Below are 15905 nucleotides of genomic sequence, written 5' to 3'. Positions count from 1 at the left end.
ATTAAACTAAAGAGCTTCTGCACAGCAAAAGAAACTACCATCAGAGTGAACAGGCAACCTACAGAATGGGAGAAAATTTTTGCAATCTACTCATCTGACAAAGAGCACTCTTAAATATATATTATTTAACCTTAACAAATTGGAATTGAGTCTCGATCATATCACATGTCCTAGTTTTTAATTCTAAAAATCACATTCCAGAAGCCTGAACCAGAGAGAGAAGTGATCAGTGGAGGCCTGGGGAGTCAAGAGCAAAGAGGCAGCTATTTCAAACAAAGGACTTGAGTGTAAACACAGGTAATATCAGGGGAGGGCAGTGTCTTGCCTGTGTGCCCAAGAATTCTCTGAAGTAGGTGGAATTCAACATTTATCCAAGGATATTCCCTGAGTCAGGTATAAGTATGATCATTTATTCTTTGAGTATAAATATTAAAGCTGCTATATTAGTCTCTAAAGGGGCTAGCTAGTATAGTTGTATCTTTATGTAGATAAATTAAAAGGAGAAAATCTTGTTTCAAGCATTGTTTTTAAAAAAGACCAAATAAAAGACATTAAGCTAGAACTGTCATTTATAAATGTGCCTCATTTCAGGTAAATTCACGATATAAATTATCCTACAAGTAGATAAATTAGAGCAGGTTGTAATGGGGACATCTGATTACTTATCTTAATGCATTCAAATTCCTTCGAATAGCAAATACTCCACTCTGGGTTTAAATACTTTGTGTTTGCTAAATTTGATTTACATGTGTATCTTTAAAGACCTGTAATGTGAGGTTTATCCATAGATGAGTAACAGAGCTTTGCCTTTGTGTGTTTTATCTAGAATAAGATGAATAAATTGCTACCCATATTAGTGCAGCACTCAATTGACAGAGATCACTGGAAACCTTAGGGTGACTACTAATTTGGATAAGTAAATATAACAGGCTTTGTTCTGAAGACAACAGGAATACTTGTGCTTTGAGAGGAAAACAGAGTCTACAGAATTTATAATCATTTCAAAATTAGCACCTGTACTTTATGATAGTAATAAATAGACTTAATTCACCCTGCCACTATTAGCCTTTGATATATATTGTATACATTTGTAAAGGACAGAATAATTGGATGCCATTAAACATGTCAGGGAAAAAATACCTTGCTCAATTTAAAGTGATCAATGCAAATCCTAACTGCCTTTTACTCAAATGTATCATGCATTATGACATTAATGTGCTCCTAAAGAGCTTAAGTCAATGTTCTGTAAAATATTTATTACATAAATCTAGAATGAATTTTTCAAGTAATTGATGGAAACTTTTACAATGTAAGATTTTAACCATGTTGCGTGTTGAATTTTGTTCATGGGGCTAAACAGTATTTAGTAATATATAGGTAGATACATTAGTTCTTCCTTATTTTCCTCGTCATTACAATATATACTGGTTTCCATGAACGCAATACCTGTGGAATGAATTTTAACATTGGAGCTGTTTTTTTAACTTTTGTTTTAGATTCAGGGGTTCATGTCCAGGTTTATTATATAGGTAAATTGTATGTCATGGGGGTTTTGGTGTAGAGATTATTTTGTCACCCAGGTAGTAAGCTTAGTACGTGACAGATACTTTTTCTTATCTTTTCCCTCCTCCTACCCTCAAGTAGGCCACAGTGTCTGTTGTGGCCCCCTTAGTGTCCTTGTGTCCTCATCGTTTAGTTTCCACTTGTAAGTGATTAGTATTTGATTTTCTATTCCTGTGTTAGTTTGCTTCGGATAATGGCCTCCAGTTCCATCCATGTCACTGTGAAGGACATGATCTTATTCTTTTTATGGCTGCATAGTATTCCACAGTGTATAGGTACCACATTTTCTTTATCTGATGTACTGTTGATGGCATTTAGGTTGGTTCCATGTGTTTGCTATTGTGAATAGTGCTGCAGTGGACATATATGTGCATATGTGTTTATGGTAGAATGCTTGATATTCCTTTGGCCATGTACTCGGTATTGGGATTGCTTACTCAAATGGTAATTCTGTTTCTTGTCCTTTGAGGAATCACCACACTGCTTTCCATAATAGTTGAACTAATTTACATTCCCGCCAGCAGTGTATAAACATTTTTCTTCACAACCTTGCCAGCATCTGTTGTGTGAGTTTTTAATAATAGCCATTCTGACATCTAAACTTTTAATGAGATGTTAGAACCAGATAAGAAGAAGACTATTACATATGGTCAAAAGAGCCTGGAGGTTTTATTCCTAACTAATGAGATGATGTTGCATAAATGAAATAAAAAGGCAGAAGATACAATACAGTGCTGCATGTGCTCAATATACATCCATTTATTAAAGCATATGCCAGAGGATCGCATCACACTATGCATTTAGAGAAGTCATTAACAAAGCAATGGCCTAACAGTTTAACATGAATTAGCCAACATCACTGGTCTGTGATTTCACACTCACTCAGTAGCAGAATGGTTCTGACAGTCATGATACGAAGCACTTCTGTACTTAACATATTAGATCAGCCTGTTCACAAAGTACAGTCATTATAACAGGCTCTTGCTTCTGTAAGTAGTCCACTAACAGTTATGACCATAAGTTATAATTACAAAGTACTGTTTTACAGCCATATATGTTGGCATAGACGCTATCAAATCATAAAAATACAGAAAATGCAAATATTCATAAACTTTTATATTCAAAAACCGACTTAGCTATATTTAGGTACCAAGCTGTATTATATTATTCTCCTACTGCATTTGATGCATTTGGGGCGTATAAATACAAATTACAAAATTGTAAGCAATTTCTTCTGACTTAATTTTACTATTTTTTCACTAAATGGATGAAAGCATGACTTTTGGCATCAGTACAATATATAGGAATATTGCATTCAATACTAATCATTGAATATTTTTAAAAAGAAAGCATTGAACTGATTATAGAGTCATAACTGTCAGACGGAAGATATTAACAAGATAGTTACTTACAGGTATTTTTCAATGAACCTTCCATCCCATTTCTAACCCATTAACCCAATGACTTTTTAAAGAATGAAATATGGTAAAGCTAAGACATAACAGTATATGACAAATGCATTAACTTACCATTTTTACAAAGGTGATGTGACCTTGGCAGTTTTAAAGAACAAAGTTTTTTGTCAATATATATCAAACATTGTTAACAAACTCTAGCATTGCTTTGTGTAAGTCTGCTTTAACAGCATTTCTTCACAGTGATATTTCAGAAAGGTTGGAAACCGGTCAGCAGAAAATATTTCCCACCTTTTCTATTTTAATTTGTATGCAAAAATCACAATATATCTGCAACTATAAAATTACAAATGCTTTCTAGAAGTGACTGCATTTCTAGTTATGGTAGAAAAGGGTATTTGTAAGACATCTATAATGAGGTAAGTAAATAAAATGGAAATTGAGTAATAAATGTTTTCTGATCTATGGGCAATATAAACTAATTTAACAAAGACAACTGATGGGCGAACCCAAAAGACTAGTTTTTAAAATTATGTTTCGTGAATGTGAAATAGGTAAAGAAACAAAATAAACATGTTAAAAGGTGTTCTTGATATTTCACTTTACATCATAATTTTGGCACTTCATTGGAACACTTATTTCCCAAAGACCAGAATTGATATAAAAGTTCAGCAGGTTTTTTTTTACATACCTTGTAGACATTGTACATGAGTACTGGCAAACATTGAAATGTAGTGAAATAAACATTCCCATGTATATGCACATGCATGCAGTAGTCAAACAATTATAGTTATGAATTTAGCTTGCAGTGTTTGTTTCAAGCACTCTCTTCAGGAGATCTTGTTTCAGATTTAAGTCTTACAAATTCTTTAGCCACATCATCACTGGTCCTCTGAGAGAGTATTCTAAGGATAGTCAAACCAGTTTCATCCATAAAGATATTTTTCAGAAGAGGATACCATGCCCCATAGCTTCCCTTTTCTGCTATGTTCTGTAGCTGAATGACTGTCATTCCGATAATTCGATCTTCTCTGGCAAAGCAGTAATCCTTAACTGAGAGATGAAGTTCATAAGCCCCTGGTCGATTTTCCTTTCCCAGAATGCTGTGTGGATTAAAAATACAAATTTTGAGCAAAAATTTTACTTCCACTAAGCATCAATACGGTTCTCAAATACTGCTGAAAATTGTATACAATTGGATCTGATTATTATGTTGGCAAATAGAATATCACTGTATTGTAACCCTTTAAATTTGACTTAGAAGGCTAATTTTAAAATTACTTTTTCCCTAGACAAAAAATGGGAATTAATCAGTAGAGGCAGGGTCTCCTGATTGCAGGTACAGTGGAGTTGGACAAGAGTCATGGGGGCTAGGCCAGGGTAATGGGTACCTCTTGGTAGAATTTCTATGCCATGTCAATATCAGTTACTACTATCACTTTACCTCCAAATCCTGAATAAGCTATTACATCTAGGAGTCTTTTCTCAGGGGAATACACTGCACAGCCCATCAAGCACTAGTCACAATATGCTAAATTGGATACAAATCTCCAGAGTAAATCAATTCCAGCAGAGCCTGGTGATTCAATGCCAATTCTTTCCTAGGGTAACAGTTAGACCTGTCAAGTGTGTGGCCTCTCCTCACAGCCACCTAAGACAGGTTGTCAGTCAACATAATAAAGAAGGCCCAGTGGTGATATAGTAGACAGTCTTCCTCCACTCCTTATTTGTGTTCCTTCTTTTTCATATTCTTGACTTTCTAATGACTGTACATCTAGCCCTCAGCAGTACCAGCTTCCAAATCCCTTCCTTTTACAGGTGACTTTTTTCTGATGAAACATTTTGCAGAGTCAAACTGTCATTTCCAGGAAACACTGGTAACTAAACTTTGTGCTTTAGGGAGTATCTGAAATAATGTGAAAGAAAATGGAAGCCTAGGGGTAAGAGTAGAAGAGCAAAATATGATGGGAACCAGATCTCTTGAATTCAAAATGCTGCCTTTACTAACAAGAAACTTTAGTTGGGTCCAGGTTTTTGTGTAAGGTGGAGAAGTAGATAGTGAAATGTTGTAAGCTAGTGTATTAGCAGGAAATGTGATCTATTAGGACCCTTTTGATAGACTAGGATACTTCAGTTTTATTAAGTGATAAGAGGATGAAATATTCAGGGCAGAGTGCTGAAACGACTACAGGAAATCATGAACAAAAAACCTGTAAGGGACTGTTTTGGTGTGTAAATCCTTAGGGCTTTGTCCTAGGCCTTGTAACTTCTCGATGTATCCATTCCTAGGTTAGAGTATTTCTTGAATTCAATGACATCCCTTGAGAGTCTGACAGCCATCTCTAAATTAATAGATTTAAAACATTTTTATCATCTTCCATCTTGGTAAATTACTATCTTCCCAACTACTTATGGCAAAAATTAGGGGTCATCCTTAATTTTATTCAGTGCCAGGTGTCTCCCACTTGCCCCCTGTGGCTCCACCCTACTTTTTGCTGTTTGCAATAGGAAAACTAGGGGTTCTCCTTGCTTCCAGTAGATTTTGGCCAAAAGGGAACCCCATGAAGAGGTTGGCAGTGAGGAGAGTGAAGTCAGAGTCTTTATTTCCCTGGCTCTTTGCCTGTGAGGCTGCCTCCAATAGGCTGTTGTCCTCCATGGAATGTCACTGCCGCTTTCAAGGCAGCTGAGGGCTGAGTATACATCAAGTTTTCACTTTCCTAATTTTAGTAATGACTCTTTCTCTACTCTTTTCAGGCATAAGCATGGTAATGGGCTGGTTACTATTAGCCCCAGGTCCCATTATTACTTACTTAAATTTCCCTACACTTAACCCCTTTGTGAATTCCTTTGTAAGTAAGCTCATTTTGATTTACTCTAAGTTGAGCGTTCTGGGGAATTTCTCTTTCATGTTCTACCTCTAGCCTATGGCAAGAATCTACTTTCCACACATGATAGAGAATCTTCCCCATCTATTTCCCTACTACAATCTAGTCAGTCACTAATAGCTATTGCCTGGACTACTGCAATAACCTTCTAACTGATCTTTACATATTTGGTCTTACCACCATATAATTATTTCTGTACACAACAAAGATGTAAATCATATTGTTCATCTCTTCATTTGAAAACCCTTCAGTGGACCACCTATTGAATTTAGAATTGCATAGCCCTGTGTGACACGGAATCTGTACCTTGACCTCCTCTCCAAAGTAACTGGATCTCACTCCTTTATCTATGACGTGCTGCTTGTTAAATATCCCCGACTTGTTCTTGCCTTAGAGTCCTTGTACTGGCTATTTCACTTGGTCTGAAATGTTCTGCTTTTCCAGGTCTGGTTGACTTTTTATTTGTACAGGTTTCAGTTTAAAAGTCACATGCTCAGGCTTCCCTGACCTCCCAGGCAAAGCAGCTAGTCATAGCACTTACCGCATACTTCTGCATATAGTATTTAATGCCGTATGACAAATATTTTGTGATTGTGTCATACATTCCTCATCTGTAGAAAGTAACTTACATGAGTGTACTGCAAAAGATTTATTCAGACACCTACTATGATACATACACCTAAAGACTATAACATTGGGTGATACATGGTAGGCACTGAACAGATATCGAATGAATCGAAGGGAACTAAAAACAGAGCCTTCTTCATTTTCCTTAGCCCTTCCCACTCCGAATCCCTCAGTAAGGTCAGCTGTACAATAACTATTGCCTAGAGGAATAAGTAAGGTGGGTTTATGACTTACAACTGAAATGTTTCATTGTATTTTGGTGACCACGTGTTGCTTTTTGTTTTTGTGCCTTGCTTTCTCTTCTTGTCTCCAAGGTTTGGTCCCAGTATACAAACTTCCACAAAGGGGCGGAACATGGCTGTGGTCTGCCAGTTTAGGTCATTAATGGCAATCACTAAAAGACGAAAGGAAGTATCACATTTTAGCAAACAAATGTGTGGAAATTTAGAGTGCATTTTAAAAAGTGATTTATGAAGTCACAAGTTAATAATACTGCCCTAACCCCAATGACAAGACACTGGACTCCAATAAAACACAATTTTCTTTCTGGAATGCACACTTGATGGAGCTTTTCAGCTTCAAGCTGTGTGACTGGTGAAAAGTTAGCTGCAATTAAAATGACATCTGTTACTAATGAAAAGTTACCGCTCTCCTCCTCTTGTAAAAACATGGTGTTGTTCATATTGAAAATTAAGATATGCTCATCAGGAAATAGATAAAATCTATAAATTTACCAGTCAATGACAATATTTTGGATTGTATGCTTTCAATATAATGTGTTGCAATCTTATAAATAATAGTTTTATTTTTTAAGTCTATTTCTAATTCATTATATATTTTTTCAATTGCTACTAATATTTTGCTCTGTGGCTATTTCATCCTATATTAAGTCAGTCACTTGTTAGATATTATAACTGTTTTTAAATTTCAGTCATCATAAAAAAATTACTAAATGAACATTCTCATGTGTAAATCCCTTTGCTCATCCTCAAGCGAAGTCTTCTAATTAAAATCACTACTGCAAAAGATTCATTAAACTTTCAAATGTTGGCAACACATTTTTCAAAAATATTTAAGGAAATTGACAGTATATAGTACTGTACATAATCTTTTGTAAAATATTTTACTTTCATGATGTAAGGATACAATGTGTAATATAATTCTGAAATATATTGGGCAACCCTGGTTTTGCTCGAAGTGACTAATATAAAAATAGAACGAGTGCATTGTGAACAAAATGTTAATTCTTTAATTTCATCTTTGAAATTACCCCTGCATTCAGGCTGCTTTTACAATATAAAACCAACAAATCGAGCCACTCATTATAAAAAACTGTAAGCCAATTGTTGGAAATCATAGAAAAAGAAGTAGGTTTTGTGAATAGTTAAGAACATACTGACTTAATATTTAAAGTACAAGTTTTCAATGAATATCATGGCACCAACCACAAAATAAATATCTGATAAAGTTAGTTTGGATGTTTAATCAGTGTATTTATGTGTTTTGAATAATGCATGCTAAATATTAGTGCCACTGATATTTGTCTATTTTAAATCAAAAGCTTGGGTTTCATTAGGAAATTTTGAGCATGCCCTAAAATAATTATGCATATTTTTTAAAACTTAAAAATGCAAGAGAAGATGCATTGCTGTTTTGATCTATCTAGACCTGAAGCATACCTTTTACAGTGACTTTATGATCGCTCGTTCCAGGGGTGGCTGTGATGTCCACATGAACAGATATCTGACCCACGGCATCTTTGGAGGAAAGACCTGAAAATAAGCAGAGGTTTACTGGCCTGAACTTTCAGACTAGTTAATAATGAACAATTTCATTCTATGCATGAGACATAAAATTACTGGAAATGAATTGTTCATTCATAGCATAATATTCACTTAGGTTTGATAGGTAAGTTTGAGGCTTAGATGTAATAATTACCCCACTGAACTAAAATTTCATTTGGTCTGCAGAAATCCTAAGACATTCTGTTACTGCTTTGATGGATCAAAGAACTTCAGTTGATTTCCTAGCCACTTAATGAAGTTATATTCATTGCTTGCACACAAGGATGCACCATTGCTTTTTATTACTTTAAGAACTTTTCTACAATGTGCCATACCAGAGCACTGGGAACAGAAAGGTAGCTTTGTTAGGGTACCTACCTTCAGGAAACTCATAGTTGGCCAGGGGAGACCCACATGTAAATAAGTTGTTGTAATATATTTGCAGGGTCTACCAATAGCATTTTAAAAAGTCAACTCTATCCTGGGAAAGATTAGTCAGGGGTTAAACTTACTGTATTGGAAAGGGCCTGTGATTTGGGTTCAGATAAACGTGAGTTCAAATCACTGTAAGCCACCACTGCTTCTATGATCCTATTTCTTAAATGAGGATAATACCAACCTCTTACTATGTTCACATTAACATATCACTTATGAACATACAACTTTTTCCCCAAACTGAAGCACATGCTCTATTTGTTACCAGGCCTTTATGTTTTAATGTAAAAATTTATCATGGAGGTCATTCCAGTTCAGTGGTAAATATTCAATGACTACATGCTTGGAAAACAAAACATTAATGTTTGACATTTAATCCATTACATGAATATATAATGTAACCATATTTCAATTGTTTTTAATTCCTTATTATAAACTATAATTATTATGCTACAAGTTTATCTACAGTATAGTTTTTAAAAGCATAGTATTCTTGTCAAAGTTATGTGGAATTTTAATTTCTACCCATAGAAATTGTAACTTTTGCAATCTCATTTGCAATATATTAGATTAATACAGATCTTATTTCATAAAAATGAAGGCTAATGCTGAAAGCCCAGAGCCAAAGATTCTGAAAGACTTTCAGTTTCTATCTTGAGAGAATAATCAGGATTTGGGCCAGAACCTTTCAAGGGAACCTGCTGAGATGAGCCAGTTCACCACAAGGGCCTCTCTCTTTGGCACAGCCATTTTGATGATAAAAGGACTGGAAGATAGAAAGTGGTCGCTTTGGACATAAGAATTTTAGAACAACCCTTCACACTAACCAAATAGACAATGACCCCTCACCACTAAAGGTCACCACTGAAGTACAAATGGAGTCATCTTTTTTCTTTCCTTCCTCCCCCATGCCAGGGAGACTACCACCAGGAGAAAGAGGTCATACCTTTATCTTTTACTCTTTGTACTACTGAAGTCATGATTATAGCCTGCTTTTGGGAGACAGGTTTCTTTTTTTTTTTTTTTTTTTTGAGACAGGGTCTTGCTCTGTTGCTGGAGTGCAGTGGTGCAATCATAGCACACTCCAGGCTCGATTTGTAGGGCTCAGGTGATTCTCCCACCTCAGCTTCCCAAGTACCTGCAACTAGAAGTGTGCACCAGCATGCCTGGGCCTCCCAAAGTGCTGGAATTGTGGGCATGAGCTGCCATGCCCAGCCGAGAATAGAGCTTTGAGCCAAAGCTTCAATGTGAGCAGAACAAAACCTTAAGAAATGAGTAATTTTCTAGCAGCACGAGTAACTAATACAGTATGAACCTGGATTGTGAGATCTGAAAATGCTGCACCTGCCCATAACATTCTAAGTAGGGCAATATGAGTTTCGGTTTGGTGTCCTTAGTTATGAAGGAAGACTTAGCTGTTTTAAGACAAGTAACATCTGAAGAAACGTGCGTAAAACCCTTAAGAGAAGGGACGCTAAACGTATACAATGTAAATTTTTCCTTTCTCAAATTGCTTATCTGCGGTCTTCCATTTATACACCCTACCTGTGTGTGTGTTTTCTAATAAGATATTGAGGGTTGCATTGATGTCAGGGGCAGAGGATTTAAAAATCTTGCTTATGTACTCAGCAGTGCCTGAATACTTTTCTGAAACCTCCTGGGTGGAAACATTTACTAGTTTCTCAAAATACATATTTCCTTTTCTAAGACAAAATTTACTCTTCAATGAGATCAAATATAATCTTGAGAACTGGCTGTGTAAGGTAGTACAACCCTGAAGTGCAATGCAGAACATAAATTTTCTGAAAATTGTGGGTTAGAAACAATGGGCTAGAAAGTATTGATTGTCATTGCTCTTATTGCTTAATAGTCATGCTATTTAGAATTTTCACTTTGGAACTACACGATTCTGCTTTCATGGCCCTATGTTTATACCGCTCTCTAGTAGTCATGCTATAGCTAGTATTATAGTTAATTACGCAGATTTTTCTCCTTAGTTGTATTCCATAACAGAATGCCTTTATTATTAATAATCCATACTTCTCATTCATACAACGCTTTGATGTGCATTACATGGACAATTAAATATTTGTTGATTAAATAGTCTGACAGTAGTTGCTTCCACAGTTTAAACAACATTAGTATCCCTCTGACCAGTTCAAATTTCAGTTACCATGGTGTATTAAATGTGTGTAATTGCATAAAGGACAAATTCACAAGATAATTATGTAGTCCACTTAATCACTATGTGGATAGCAGACAGACACCTATCATTAGTGACCAGTCTCTTCTTTCGAAGTAGGTGATTGTCGTCTGTGTGTGAACAGGTACACAGTGACCAAAGTGTGGCCACTTTGTTTCCCAGTTGTAAACCCATGCAATTATTTTACAAACCTGGATAATCAAAAGATGGAGTTGGCCGAGAAAGATGAAAGCTCAGCAAAGAAAGGAAAAGCGATAATGCTAGAGTGAAACATGCATACAATGCAAATGAGTTAATCTAAGCAATTACTGACCCTTGGAATGTTGACACTACTGCCGTTGGAAAGATTCTAGATAAGCATCCAAGCAGATTACTGAAGTTGCGCTTATTGACATAAGGGAGGAGAAAGATACAGACATCCGAGCAAAATTTACATGGAGAAAAGCTCACATTTAGGGAACTCTCAGATAGGTGATGACATAAAAAGCTGAAAGGATTACAATGCTGGTGGATTGTCATAGTCCTAAGTTTGGATCCATTTCCAACGCATAGAAAAGCTGTTCACCCCTTACTATACGACGAGAAGAAAAAGGCAAACACTGTTCAAACTACTGTTAAAAAGACTTTTACAATGAAACACTTTAATTCTCAATGTACTAAACAAATATTTTTCCTGTATTTTAAATTTCCCTGTACATTTATAATTGACATAAGAGGTTTTTTGTTTTTTGACAAAATCTTTTTAAAAGTCAGTAGAACTTTAAGATTTTCCATACGTTATCAGGATTACTTTGCAGTTTATGTCCCATTATTTTCATATTCCTGTATTACTGTGAAAAGACATATACATGTACTTCCATTGATTCATTTAATCCTTTTGATACTGAAACTCTAAAAGCTGCTTAATTCAGTCACATGTGTGTTACATTGTGCAATCTATTTTACCTCACATTTGGAAGATTTGCTTTACTACATCCTTGAATATGATGTGTACAGTGAAATTGGTCAATTGTCTATCCCAGGGTAAAAATGAAATTGAACCAAAGCATTTTGAACACAAGATATCTCAATCGACTAGTTCTTTGCCCAAAAAAGCAGCCTATATTTCCATTTCCTATGGATTTGAATATGGAAATAATCTAACATCATACCCTTTATTCAACAAAGTTTTAGTGAGCAATTCAGAAAATTTTAATGAGAGGCTATACCTATTATATAGTCTTGCTTATTCTAAATCCATAGGGATTAGACCACATCTGAAGTCACCATCTGTGTGTCTACAACGTGCCCTTTGTCACTATTATTATTAAGTCATGAATACTTCAAGAATGAATAGTGCCTTTTTGAGTACACACTGACACAGGGAAGGAAGCTCAAATAACTCATTGTCTGCTTTATTTGAACTTCTCTTCAGAACAGCAGCTTTTGAGGATTAAAAATTCCTGCTTACTGTTGTTATACCATGGGATTAATAAGCACCTTAATGGAATCTCTCACCTACCATAATTTTAGTATGCATCAACAGTCTCACACATTTAATAATGACTACTCATAGAATGCTTTTAATTGGTAATGACCTATGAAACATGATATAGAAAACACATCACAGCTTCTCAAATGACCCCTATAGGTTAACCAATTGCTTAAGTTTCTGACAAAGAAATTTGAATCTGGCCCCACAAAACAAGGAGGTAGATTATTTATGAAGGTCAACCACTCTGGCAGTATCACAATTAAATATTAGGCTCATCTGCCCCATAGCTCCTCCATTGTCAGGTCCAAGACTCTGGATTGGAATGACTTCCCTCCACATTCAGTTCTCTAAGTCATTAGGCATCATCCAAGATGGTAGATGATGAATAAATGGACAATGACTTAAGCTCTTTTTCCTCTCTCATCCCTTACAGTGCTGTCTTCCCTAGTCTTTGCTCATTATTTACATGTTATTTAATAAATATTTGGAGGAATTCATGGCAGTGATAACAATAATGGCTACAATTTTTTATTACCTATGAATGCCAGGCATTGTGCTAAGTGCTTTAGGTGTAAGATCCTGAAAGATCGTTTCACAGATGCTAATACTGAGATTCAGATGTTAGTTACCTGTTAAAGTCAATAAACAGCAAAGCTGAGATTTGACTTCAGATCTCTGACTTATAAGGTATTGTATATACTGTGCTTTGATGCTCATTGAACAGCTTCCCCCCATATCCCTCCCTCCTGCCCCTCCACTTTTTTTTTCTTTGTAACATCAAAGAGGAAAAAGCAAACTTTGGGCTGGTTTAGTTTTAATGGCATTTAAAACATTGCTACACTAAAAGACAGGACATGGAACAAAAGATTTAAAAAATCACTAATATAGCACCTAGATATCTTAAGATTTTCTGTCATTTATTTTGCATTTTCACTTATTATATACTAAACTCTACAGTCACATGTCACTTAATGATGGCTATAAATTCTGAAAAACGTGTTAGGTGATTTCTTCATTGTGCGAACATCATCGAGTGTGCCTATACAAATCTAGGTGGTATAGCCTATGAGACTTCTAAATGGTAGGGTACAGCTTATTGTTCCTAGGCTACAAACCTTTACAGTATGTTCCTGTACTGAATAGTGTAGGCAGTTGTAACACCTGTATTTGTGTATCTAAACATAGCTAGACATAGAGAAGGTACAGTATAAAACATAAAAACAAGACACCTAAATTAAGCTCTTACCATGAATGGGGCTTGTGGCATTGGAAGTTGCCCTGGGTGAGTCAATGCATGAGTGATGAGTGAATATCAAGACCTAAGACATTATTGGACACCCTGCAGCCTCTCTAGACACTTAGGCTACATTATAAAAGATCTTCTTCAATAATAAACTAACCTTTCTGTAACCTTTTACTTTGTAAACTAATTTTTTAACCTTTTGACTCTTGTAGTAACACTTAGCTTAAAACACAAACACATAGCTCAAGCTGTATAAAAACATCATCATCTTTCTTTAAAATAGAAAAAGTATTACAGAATAAGGTTATAAAGATTTTTTTTACTTAAAAGTTTTTTGTCGTTGTTGTTAAACTGTTTGCCCAGGCCTACACGGGGTCAGAATCCTCAACATCATTTTTCAGATCTTTAACTTGAGTCTTTTCTAACTGTACATAATTATATTGCTATACTCTTTATGACTGGAAGTACAGCAGGCTTATGTACACCATCATTACCACAAACATGTGTTGTGCTATTATAATCTTATGGGACCACTGTTGAAATGCAGTGCATGGTTGACTGTAACACTGGTAGATATCACAAACTCCACAGCAACTATGTAAAGACACACTTAAATTAACTTTGTTTCCTAGGATTTTCTGGACTTTAAACTTACTGCTGATTCAAACAGCTTATATTTGCTACTTTATGTTAAGTGAGTCGCCATGGCTACAGTTGGTTGAAGTGTGTTGCTGAGAAACAGATGAGAGGTTACTAAGAAATCCTTGAGGTAAGTCACCATGTTGGTTAATTATCTTTTAGAATTGCTTAGGGACATTTAGATGCCCTAACTTTAAATATTTTAGGATCAAAACATATTAAGATTGAAGAGTTTTAGGGCTAGAGGGAGGCTTGGAAATCATTTGGTCAAGTCTTTCTGTTTTAGACATAAAGAAGTTGAGGCTTAGTATTTTGAACGCTTTCCAACAAAGGGGGCAATATTAGTGGTAGGTCTTATTTTTCACTTCTGGATTCTTTCCACTGACAAACTAGCTTATCTTTTGGAATCCACAGAATAGGATAGATTGTCAAACAAGAGAAGAACTTGGGAAGTAGGTAGCATGTGGATTTGGCCAATCACTGTTACTTGTTCCCACCTGGAAAGTCACAGCAGTTGGGGGAAAAGAAACAAAACAGCTCTCAACCCCAACTAATGCCTGATAACTGTTTCAGATACATAGTCATTATATCTATGTAACTTGACCTGTCAGCATCTCTCAAATCTATTCATGCGCAACAATTACTAGCAAACATGACTATCGAGCAGAGAGAGGTAGAGATAGAAAAAGGTTCTCTCCATATGGCAGTGTGTATTCCCACCAGGCATTATAGGCAGGAGGAGACTAGGGAACAATGCATTTTGAAAGAAGAGAGCTTCAGGATGTCTTCTTCTTGGTAATCACTAAAGTAAATAAATGTAGTAATGGAAGCCGAGTTAGTTCAGATGAATGAAGTCAGTCAAGGGACTATGCATCCCCACAGCCCTGGCTTCAGACACTGCATCTATCGGTAACCAAAGGAAGTTAAGAAGACAGACCCTCTTTTTGATAGCACAACAGGGTGACTATAGTCAATAACAACTTAACTGTACATTTTAAAATAAAGAGTATAATCGGATTGTTTGTCAGTAAAAGGATAAATGCTTGAGGAGATGGATTTCACATTGCATGCCTGTATCAAAACATCTCATGTACCCACAAAAAATTTAAAAATTGGCTAAGGTTAATCCAGTTCACATACACATTGAAAAATCTATGTCTAAATAGATCTTCTCATTTGAGAATGAGTGAATATATAAAGCCCCATAAAGGGCATCTGAAACAAACATTCTATAGAACAAGAAAAAGATACTATCTTCAGAACTCAGAGGAGAAAGCTGCTCTCCAAAAACAGCATTCCTAAATAAATCATTATTTTAAAACAACAGTCATTAAAAGTACAACAAAATTTCTTGAGGTAAAAGTTTTAAATTTTTAGAAGAATTCCATTTCAGAAAAATTAGAAAAGTATAAAATACACCAGCATATATCTGGATGCAACGTTTATGGATAAAGGGCAAAATGTCTTGTATATAATATCCAAGACGAAAAGGAAGAGGATTCTGGCAACCCTGTATTTTTCCTCCTAAAATTCAGGAAAAAATGACACAGTACCTAGTTATGAGGGAGACAGTATGTGAGCATAAATTTTAATCCAGCCAGTTTTACCTCATGTGTAAATAAAACAAAAAGTCAAGC

At 35.6% G+C, this 15905-nt stretch overlaps 1 protein-coding gene across 2 annotated transcripts in view; it reads right to left on the bottom strand.

Moving 5' to 3' along the window:
• Nucleotides 1–2295: 2295 nt before the first annotated feature.
• UNC13C (unc-13 homolog C) overlaps nucleotides 2296–15905 on the bottom strand; it is a 690142-nt gene continuing 676532 nt past the window's right edge. For both annotated transcript variants that reach the window (XM_025390112.1, XM_025390110.1), the window contains exons 30-32: nucleotides 8170–8262; nucleotides 6725–6884; nucleotides 2296–4081 (exon numbers count right to left, since the gene is read on the bottom strand). In XM_025390112.1, coding sequence (XP_025245897.1) covers nucleotides 3796–4081; nucleotides 6725–6884; nucleotides 8170–8262 — 539 coding nt within the window. In that variant the 3' untranslated portion in view covers nucleotides 2296–3795. The remainder of the gene's footprint in view (nucleotides 4082–6724; nucleotides 6885–8169; nucleotides 8263–15905) is intronic.

The sequence above is a fragment of the Theropithecus gelada genome, chromosome 7a (genome assembly GCF_003255815.1).
Source record: "Theropithecus gelada isolate Dixy chromosome 7a, Tgel_1.0, whole genome shotgun sequence".
Taxonomy (NCBI): domain Eukaryota; kingdom Metazoa; phylum Chordata; class Mammalia; order Primates; family Cercopithecidae; genus Theropithecus; species Theropithecus gelada.
Note: the sequence above shows the minus strand (reverse complement) of the source record. Positions and strands in the feature narration are given on the sequence as shown.